The sequence below is a fragment of the Phoenix dactylifera genome, chromosome 5 (genome assembly GCF_051530095.1).
Source record: "Phoenix dactylifera cultivar Ajwa chromosome 5, Ajwa_hap1_PhDact_Kaust_v1.1, whole genome shotgun sequence".
Lineage (NCBI taxonomy): Eukaryota > Viridiplantae > Streptophyta > Magnoliopsida > Arecales > Arecaceae > Phoenix > Phoenix dactylifera.
The window spans coordinates 37,265,009-37,275,478 of NC_143194.1; the positions used below are offsets into that span (position 1 = coordinate 37,265,009).

Below are 10,470 nucleotides of genomic sequence, written 5' to 3' on the forward strand. Positions count from 1 at the left end.
AATGGCGCGCGTGAGATCTCCCAGCCTGACACTGGCCCGGCTCGAGGTGCCCCACATCCTGACATCTGGCCCCCTGCATCCTGGTAACGGGAGGAACCGAATCCTCACAGCTAGGTGTACCCCGAACAATAGCCTGAGTCTGGCCTCATCCCACACTGCCCCTCCAGGTGCTAGGAGGTCGCACACCCGTAGCCCCTCAACTGCATCTGTGTCAAACATAGTCGGCCAACAGCTTAGGGACAAAGAGTCCGCCCATGAGTCGCTGGTCACATCAATACTCCGGCCGTCGCCAATCAAACACCTGATGTGTGCCGATACTGACGGCAGGTACCTTCCGATCTCACGCCACATGAAGGAGACTCGGCGACCCCTCTATGCCACCCCTAAAGCCCCTCGACCATATCTGGCTGCCATCACCTGACTCCAGAGGCCGCGTGGCTCTAATATGAACCTAGGCGCATGTCGAGCGATGAACGCCTCGCGCCTCTCAATGAGGGACTGCACTCCTAGACCACCCTCACTAGTGGGACGGCAAACTTGCTCCCAAGCCACCAGGTGCACTCCGTGACCTCCACCGTATGACCCCCACAGGAAGTTCCGAAGAAGGCGCTCGATCCTTAACAGGATCGTCTTCGGAACCACTGTGTTGGCCATAAGATACACCGGTATAGATCCCAGCACCGCTCTGACTAGTGTCACTCTCCTCATCATGGATAAGGAGGACGCCCTCCATCCCTCCAGCTTGCTCTGGACCCGCTGCACCAAATCCGAGCACTCTGCCATCCATAGCCTCCGGCCCGTAATAGGAACGCCTAGGTAGGTAAGCGTCCCTTTCTACTCTGGTATTTGCAGTATCCCTCTGATCTTTTGTCTGACTTCGCTCTCTGTGCTGGGGCTGAAAGAGATCCCTCAGCTCTCTGTGTAGTGGTTTCTTTGGACCTCACTTTACTGCTAGCTAGAAAAAATCTATGCGGAGAAAAACTCTCTTTCTAAACTTTATCGCAAACTATGGAAAGAAAAAAACTTTTTTTTTAGAATAATTTAAAAGAGATTACTATACCTGAAATAACATAATTTAGACGCCTGATGATAATATATCACATCACTATTGAACATTTATAATGAAGCATTCTGAGGAAGTTATATTTTTTCAATAGTTAAATTCAAAAATTAAACTTAAATAAAAAATTAAATCTGAATGGAGAGAATTTAAGATAAGTTATTAGTCAAAACTCTAACCTACTTCCCTCCGCTCAAGCACCTCCGGCCCACCGGCAAGTGGGCGTGACGCTCAAAATCTGATACTATTTCCTAGAAAATATAAAACAAACATATAATTAAACATAATATCTGAACTGTTCAATGGGCGGTGGGTTTGGATGGTGAGAGTCTTAGTTCAACTAGTCCTCTCTTAGCTATCCACCTTTCCAACTTGACTCTCCCTGCGCTTGTGGACCCGATCCACCGGCCATTGGAACTTAACGTACAAGATCGTAGCCAATAACAAGTGATAGCCATTAAACCGCCCCGATGCTTTTATTCCCTCTCTCTCTCTCCCCATCACAAATCTCTCTCTCTCTCTCTCTTTTATAAACCAAACCAATGAATCTTGTGCATTATGCGACCTTAGCATGAATTAGTAAGTTCCAAATCCTACACATATAATTGGTTATGTATTAGAATTTCTCTTGCCTAGCATACCCTTGCAACCAGGGCAAGAAATCAACACGGAGAAGTTTTCTATTCTATTCCGATCAATTTGCAATGCATAGATAACTAGAAGTAGATAATTCGAGGCCCAAGCAGTGCTACGTGGCCTCCGTTTTGTTCACTCGTCACATGTAACTATTTAGCACAATATTAGATCCTTCAATTTTTATAGGAAGCCATATCCGACACCGCTCTTTATAATATCAAGAGTTCTTCATTGGATTGGTGCGATATTCATATTCAGAAATTATTGCTATACGTGTCGGACAATTAGTTAATTTGATCTTCTTCGATCGTTAGCATCTCTTTAGCTGAAGGTGCGAATTTTGAAGTTGTCAACGACAAGATTTGGGAAAGGGCATCGAAAAAACTAAATACAGCCAATATCAAACGAGAGCCACCCGATCTACCCGTTGACATTCTGAAAAGGCCCATGGGCCCTTTTCAGGAGAGGCAGATGAGCCGCAGATTCTTTTTTTTTTTTTTTTTTTGACTTCGGGCGGCGGCAGCGGAAGACCACAGAATTCCGCACCCACCCAACGGATCCGTTTCCCTCTTCGCCTTTAGAGTCGAGAGCCGAATCCTTCCACGTTTCCTACGCGGTGCATGTGCCCCATCTCAAACAGCCAACGGCCTCTGATGGATTACGTGTGAGGTCGAGATCAGAAATGGAACTCTAGTCCGGCATCGACTTTTAGTCCTCGCTTGACACATATAGATTGAATGCTGTTTGCTGTGATGTTTGATGCAGCTGGTCCTCTAACCTACTATCAAAGTTCCGCGTACTCGCGATCCGTTATCTCGGGCTGTCTTCTGTGGGAACGTGTGAACAAAATGGACGGTCGTGATTGATTGGTAAAACGCGGATAAGCTGGAATCCACAGCTCCGCGGGTTATCTTAATCGAACTATTTTCCAGATTATAATATTATTTTCTTTCCGTTTTATTTCTTGGTTTCTCGTGACCTCGTCTCTCTGAGAGGGCCGGAAAGGCATCAAGCCGACTCCGCCGAATTTAAAACAAGAAGCAAAAGGGTAATGAAGGAATGAACGAAGGCGAATCCGGATCGAGCAGTCTCCGCCCTCTTCTATCCTTCTATTTCCCCCTCAGCTCTAGCCCTAACCCTAGACCTAATTTGCCGCCGATCCCTCTCGGTGATGCCCCGATCGGCGTGATATCGGGCAGCCGGCACGTAGAACGCGCTGTTCCGGCGGATTCCGGGCCGATCCCGATCGTCTGATCGGTTCTCGCCGCAGATCGGGTGGAGGAGAGGGGGTGCACGATGCCGTCGCACGCGGATCTGGACCGCCAGATCGAACACCTGAGGGAATGCAAGTTCTTGCCGGAGGCGGAGGTGAAGGCCCTCTGCGAGCAGGCGAGGGCGATCCTGATGGAAGAGTGGAATGTCCAGCCGGTGAAGTGCCCCGTCACGGTGTGCGGGGACATCCACGGCCAGTTCCACGATCTCATCGAGCTGTTCCGGATCGGAGGGGAGGCGCCAGACACCAATTACCTTTTTATGGGGGACTATGTAGGTCAGTTGTTTGCCCGAGGGAAGGAAAGGGGTTCCTTGCTTTTCTAAGCTTTCTTGGGGTCGAATTTTAATTTTAGGGTTCGGAGATTCTTGCTTCTCGAAAGGATGTTTCTTTTTACGAGATTTCGATGTTCTCCAACGAATTTGTGCTTCATATGTCTCTTTCTCTAGATTGGAGCTGATTACTACTTCTTCTCTTTTTTTATTTGTTCTTTCCACTTGTAAACAACGGTTTTTTCCTCTAATAGGATGTATCGCTTGATCCTGTTATATTGCTCTAGTTTTTTATTTTGGGGGATTAATTAGGCGTAACTTTTGGCTGCTGCTAAATTATAGGAAACTTTTTGCGCTTAATATCATGCTGCTGTGTAAGTTGGATTTCTTGATTGCTATAAGCTGTAGTTTAAAAGAAATTTGTCTAGGTTATTATGACAGTAGGAAGTATAGCTTCTTGAAGAAATTTGTCCACCATCCTTGATATTGGCTGCATCGTCCTGTTATAAATCTGTTCAAGGATGAGAAAACCCTATTATGCCAATAGAAATTATATTATATTAGCCACCTTATTTGTTGAGAAACTAGCAGCCATCATATTGTTGAATTAGATGATCAGACCTGGAAAGATTGGCACAATGGATATTGAAAACCCTTATTTGGTTCTGCAAAGAAGTTTCTGCATGTATATGATCAGACAATTCAAATCTGGAACAGTTAAATTATTCAAGGCATGCTGTTAGGAAACTTCTTTTTCCTTCTGTCTGCCTGCTGCAATTTTTATTAAGTCTCTGCTAATAAATTCTTTTTTTAATAGTCAGAAAAAGGTGAATAATTAAGAGAAGGTTCCTTTTGGACAAGCTTGCGTGCTGTAGATTTTATTATTATTATTATTGTCTTTATTATCACCCACCACTTCCAAGTTGGTGGATTCTTTTTGGCCTCTCTATATCTGCCTTATCGCTTCTTTTAGCATGCTAATTAAACTTCCAATGAAGTGCACATTAAAAAAGCAGTATGCTTTCAAGCAATCCCAACTGGATGGTCTTAGCACCTCTTAAAGTCTACTTTCGATCCTTTTTTAATTAAGTTAGAAGCTAATTTTGCTGTGTTTTGCTGGTATTTTCACCATTGCTCAGTGAACTTCCAAACACAGATAGCAAATACTTGTGCTTAATGAGTCAGGGCACACATTCGTGCAGACATTCCTATCTGTGAATGCTTCTGGATTTTCTTTTCCAGTAAAAAGTGACTGGCATGTTACTTTTATTCTGCTTGCATTAAATTTTGGGCACACATCAGTACCAGAGTAGGGTTCATCGTGCCCTTTGGAAATTATTGTTTCAATTTAAACATCATCCTTTCTTAATACTAGTTATTTACTTTCGATGCAGATCGTGGTTATTATTCAGTGGAGACTGCTACACTTTTAGTGGCCTTGAAAGTTCGTTACAGAGATAGAATCACAATTTTGAGAGGAAATCATGAAAGTCGGCAAATTACTCAAGTGTGAGTGTTTATTGCTGTTCATACAACCTTAACTTCTTTTATTCCATTAGATTATATATGGACAGGAATGGAGTTATTTAGGTGGAAAGCTTTGTGTGTTCTCAAAATATTGTAATGTTTATCCTAGCTGCTTATAGTTTGTTGGTTTTGCAAAGCTTACTTAGAGAAGGTTTCTGATCACCGGGCTGCTTCTGCCGGGTGACTTAGGAAATAATGAAATGATAGTTGTCAAATCTATTATTTTATAAATGTTGCATAGTGGGATAAGAGTTTATTGTGACCAGGTAATCTTGTCGGGCTTCATGCATGTTAGGATATGCAATTGACTGCAGCAGGACTAGTTTTCTTTTCTCAAAACTGATAGGCGATAACCTGACACAAATAAATGCCATCATGTCACTGTCTATCTAGTACAAACTGACGTCCTTTTTGTTTTGATTTTAGCCACATGACCTTCAATCAGATTTAGCCACATGATTGTTGATCAGTCTCACCCACATGGCTTTTGATCCATGCTTTAACTAACATCTATATTACGCTACAGGGGACCTCTATTTGTGGAATCTGTAATGTTATGCCTTGTCCTGTTGTCACTTAATTTTAGAATTAATTACTCATTTTCTTTGATTATCTATTCAATTCCTGATATGAAATAAAATACATCATGATGAGCACTTTTCTTGATTTTTTTTTGCTTTTGGTACTGTGCTTTTTTGATCTTTTTTCAAGTGTAGTTAAATTCTGGCTATGATTGGGTGTCTATATGAAGGAATTTATGCAGTTTTATGAATGAAGTTGTTGATATATGCACAAAGTCCTTTGTTCCTGAAAATTGATATAATTTATGAGTTGCAGAGCTTTCTATTGCACTATTGTCCAGAAAATGTTTTGAGCAAATCTCTGTGATCATGTAATTCATGATATCTGCTAGCATATCATCTTTTAAAAGAAGATATGGTGTTTCTTTTGTGCTTAATGGTTTAAAGATTTTTTCCATTAAAATAAAACTCCATATGCTTTGCGATATTGACCTGAAAATGCTATTATGCATTTGAGCTGCTGATTTTTCTTCGCTCAGGATTTCTTCATGGTTTTGTGAAATCTGTTTCATGGTGGTTTCTCAGGCCAATAGATATCTTATTATCATGTCTCCCATCGCATGCAAGCATGTCCATGCGTGTTCCGCATGGATCTTGAGATAGAGAGAAGGAATTAAAATTTAAAGGCACATTCTGCTAGATGACACTACCAATGCTTGACTAATGACATGACTTCTGTTTTCCTGCAGTTCTTTGAGCTCCTATTTAAAAACCTAAAGGGGTTCCTGTGGAATGTGATTTTCTTTGATATAGCTCAGTGATCTTATATTTCTTATCTGTGTTGATGAACTAGTAAATGGAGTCCTTGCCACTTGTTTTATCGCTAATAAACAATGTTCCATGAGAAAAATGCATGATTGGCATTTGACCCCCATTTATCTCTCAGGATAGGAAAATCTGATCAGCAATGATCTGTCAGACACTTCTAATAATTATGATTTTTTCTCCCCTAATATTATGGCTTATGTTACAGGTATGGTTTCTATGATGAATGCTTGAGAAAATATGGCAATGCAAATGTGTGGAAATATTTCACTGACCTATTTGACTATCTGCCACTTACAGCTCTTATAGAGAATCAGGTGCAGGTTTTATATTTGCACAAGATTTTTAACTATATGGTTCAGTCTATGCTTTATGCCTGACAAGTGCTTGCAATTATGTTTTTAGATATTCTGTTTGCATGGTGGTCTCTCTCCATCTCTGGATACACTAGATAATATTCGTGCTCTTGATCGTATACAGGAGGTATGCATATATTTCTTTTCCTCTTCTTCTTCTTCTTCTTCTTCTTCTTCTTCTTTTCTTTGTGTGCTTCATCATCGTATCTATTAACTTAATACTAAAAATATCCTGCTGACCATTGATGATATGGGCAGAGGAGGAAGCCCTTAGTCTAGATTTTGGGGGAAAGAGTGGGTTGAGGTGACCTGGCCAAAGGAGGGGTAATCCCTGGCCAGTTTTGGTGAGAGAAGTAGGTTGAGGCAGTGGGGGTGGAGGAAAGATGGGAGGAAAGGTTGACTGAAGTGGGTAAAGGAACGTAAAGTGAATTTGAGGAAGAGAGTGAGTTCAGCAGGTCAAACGTGGTTGAATCAGTGACATAACTCAGCCAAGTTTTGACACTTGAGTCTGATTTTTTATGATCAATGGGTCCACATGGGTCACCCATATTCTGATTATCATCATGCATGAGTTACAGCTATGTTTTCACATTTACATTCAGACAGTGAATAATTGATTGTTTATTTGAGATTATTTCACTCCAGCAAAAGTGACTAGAATAGTCCCTTATTTAAATTATCAACAAATTCTAATTCTCTAGAATTTTGATTTTTTCTACAGGAAAGGGCTAATGATTGTTATTTTGATTTTGGTTCTAAGTGTGGTATTGGTATGTAATGTTTTCAATATTATTAATTGATCAGATATTAGTCCTAATGACAGATCCTTCGCAAATAAATGCTCATTGTGATGCACTGGGTAACATGCCTTTTTTTTTGTCCAGTGGCCAATATAGGGGATATCAGTTTTTCTCATGCTTCATTTAGTAAACATTAAGAAAACAACAATCTATTTAAGGAATAAAATGAGGATTAACTTCGAGATTGGTGGCAATGAACAAATGATGCTTATCTATACTATAATGGTATTTTCCCCTCCTTTAAGAAGGGCAGTTTGGGTACTGAGATCTTGATGTTTTCGTTTAATTTTTTCATTTAACAGTTAACTGCTGAAGAAACTTGTTCAGTATTCATCTGTCTGTTGCGACATCATGTATTTGTGCAATTGCTGCATTAACTGAATGTTGTGGTCCTGTTTTCCATGTCATATTTGCAGTGTTATTGCTTAAAGAATCATGGGTTTGGACATTTATTTTTCAATTATCCTTTTACTCCAGAGTTTGATATATTGTTTCTTGTACTTTGTTTATTGATTATTAACAGTGGTCAATTGCTGATTCAAATGCTGTTGAATTCAATCTTTAAGTTTGTAGTGATGCCATTTTGTACGAGTCCATATTATAAATATTTTTTTAACATTATCCTCTTTCATCTTAATTAAATATTGTTTTTCTTATTTTTTATGGTTTAACTTGACTAAGATTTGGTATTGCGCTCATTGAGAAATATATGTAGCCTTGATTCATTTTTGAGCTGGAAACCATACTAGCATCATTGCATTTGTAATAAAAAACACTGCATGATGCATCCCGTTCAAAGCTCCCTTGGGATCAGGAGTACGATTGCCTTTTGATTGGCCCAGACACAACCTCATGTAGGGTGCCTTCTTGTGTAGAGGCTTGGTCAGTTGGGTGGGCCATCACAAGCTTTAGACTCATGTTTCCATAAGTTGTGTTGCCAACTGTTAAAGCGGCTCTAACCAACATGCCTGATCCAACTGATCCTAACTATTGGTAGCACCCAATCCAGATGACCATATATGGATGAGCTAGTTAACAAGCTTTGAATTTTTCCTGATGACTGTTAATTTGAATTTCTGACCTGGTTTATTATGGAAATGCTGATGATCAAGCTGGTTGCTTTAGAAATAGATTATACCAAACCATATCGACCATATACTCACAGTTGGATTATTTTCTATACTTGATGATTCTAAGCTACATGTTAAATCTGAATATCTAACCTGTTCTATTTTGGACCGTGCTGCACCTGGATGCCACCTGAGTGGTTCAAACTCATCTGGTATGGACTCCCCTAGTCGTCTTTTTGGGGGTGGGGGTGATGGTAGGAGTCATTAATCCCTACAAGAAGGTTTCTGTAATTGGTCTTCTCCTTACCAGAAGGGAGAAAAATTAAGGAGCAATTTTTGGTAAAATTGTCATCCGTGCTTGCTGGCCAATCTTGTGACTTAGGTGGAGTTGTTTTCATCAGCAGATGTCCCCACATAATACTTGATGCGAATATGTCGCGTTACAACTCTGTTATGTTATTTTTCATTCCTCCCACATGGCGTGTCCTTGCATGTTAAATCTTCCATTAAGTTCTTGTATGTTGCGTGTAATGTTGGTATTATTGTTCTTATACTTGAGGCTGCATATGCATGGTTTGAAATCACCATGCTTTCTGTTAAAGGATCCAGCGGAATTAGGCTGTGTTCTACATTTTTCATCTGACTTTGATAGTTATAAATGTTTCATCGCCTCTGTAGGTTCCACATGAAGGACCCATGTGTGATCTTTTGTGGTCTGATCCGGATGACCGATGTGGATGGGGTATATCACCAAGGGGAGCAGGGTACACATTTGGACAGGACATTGCACAACAGTTTAATCACACAAATGGTCTTAACCTTGTTGCCAGAGCACACCAACTTGTCATGGAAGGTTTCAACTGGTGTCAGGTAGGTTGACTGGAATCATGCACTGTTTGATATTTTACTGTTACACTTCTGTGCCTAGAATGCTTCATTAGAGTGCATTTATGGCTATAATTTAAATTCCATCATAGCATGACTCAGGACTTTAGCTCTGTGTCATGGAGATCTGTTTTTTGTCACGAGCCTAGTGGAAGTCTAGAAGGTACTGCAAGAACGCCTGTCTGATTTTGTTACAATGGCCTGTCTAGCTTGATGGCAGTTTGGTGGAAGTTTTTGTTTAATAGTTATGGACATGCACTATGGTTTTTGCATTAAAAACCACTGGCCATAGCCAAAGTTCAAGCCACATCTATGTGCATCAAAATTTTCTTTTATGCTAAACCTTTTTATTTATAACATAAATAATGAAATGATCTTTTCATTCTTTGTTGTGGCTTTGTATATTGCAGGAGAGGAATGTTGTTACAGTGTTTAGTGCACCAAATTATTGTTATCGATGTGGTAATATGGCAGCTATAATGGAGATTGGGGAGAACATGGAACAAAACTTCCTTCAGTTTGATCCAGCACCAAGGCAGATTGAGCCAGAGACTACTCGCAAGACTCCTGACTATTTTTTGTAATCTGCATAACCCTATCACCTGATGGTAACAGTGCTTGTTCACTTCTGTGTTTGTTCTGTAGATGTGTCCTAGAAAAGGGGAGTTTTGGCAAGTGGGAGATCATCATCATCATTCTTTTTGTTTGGAGTTTTTCCTGCTGCTTCTGTGTGCGATGCCAATGTTAGATTAGAAGGACACTCAAGAGGCCTTTTCTGTCAGCCGCCTTTGTTTTCTCGAAGTGAGTGAGGAAGCAGCAATAACAAGCATGCCTCGTGTTTTGTGTATTGCTCAATTAGAGAAACACTATCAGAGGGCCGAGTGGGGCCCGTTCAATCTAAATGCAAAGCTTATTTTTAGTTTTGAATTTGTGACAGTAAAACTAATTCTGGAAGGTATAGACCTTCTTAATTTACTGGGCCCTTTGGTTGACTCTACTGGACAAGATTACAAGTTGCTGCGAGGGAATGACCCAGACGTAGCTTACAGCAGATTGATGACCTGGTTGTGGAAGCACATTTTAGTATTATTCATGGATGGTGGCAAGGGGCGCCTGCTAATTCAATAGTCTTAAATCTGACAATATTGGTCTCTGCTTGCTGTACGTGGGATAAGATCTTCCAGGCCAATTACCGCAGGCTGTCCTGATCTCTCTGAACCACTCCCCATATCTGTTGGTTGTGCAGGA

At 40.7% G+C, this 10,470-nt stretch overlaps 1 protein-coding gene across 1 annotated transcript; it reads left to right on the forward strand.

The window, feature by feature from the left end:
- Positions 1-2,662: 2,662 nt before the first annotated feature.
- LOC103720806 (serine/threonine-protein phosphatase PP2A-1 catalytic subunit-like) lies at positions 2,663-10,149 on the forward strand. The gene is made up of 6 exons (XM_008810700.5): positions 2,663-3,245; positions 4,633-4,747; positions 6,320-6,428; positions 6,517-6,594; positions 9,016-9,207; positions 9,633-10,149. The coding sequence occupies exons 1-6, from the start codon at positions 2,993-2,995 to the stop codon at positions 9,804-9,806; spliced, it is 921 nt and encodes a 306-aa protein (XP_008808922.1). The 5' UTR covers positions 2,663-2,992; the 3' UTR covers positions 9,807-10,149.
- The last annotated feature ends 321 nt before the right edge of the window (positions 10,150-10,470 follow it).

Coding starts and splice junctions, on each gene's coding strand:
- LOC103720806 (XM_008810700.5), top strand. CDS start 2,993: ATGCCGTCGCACGCGGATCTGGACCGCCAGATCGAACACCTGAGGGAA. Junction 4,748..6,319: donor AGTCGGCAAATTACTCAAGT/GTGAGTGTTTAT, acceptor CTTATGTTACAG/GTATGGTTTCTATGATGAAT. Junction 9,208..9,632: donor AAGGTTTCAACTGGTGTCAG/GTAGGTTGACTG, acceptor TGTATATTGCAG/GAGAGGAATGTTGTTACAGT.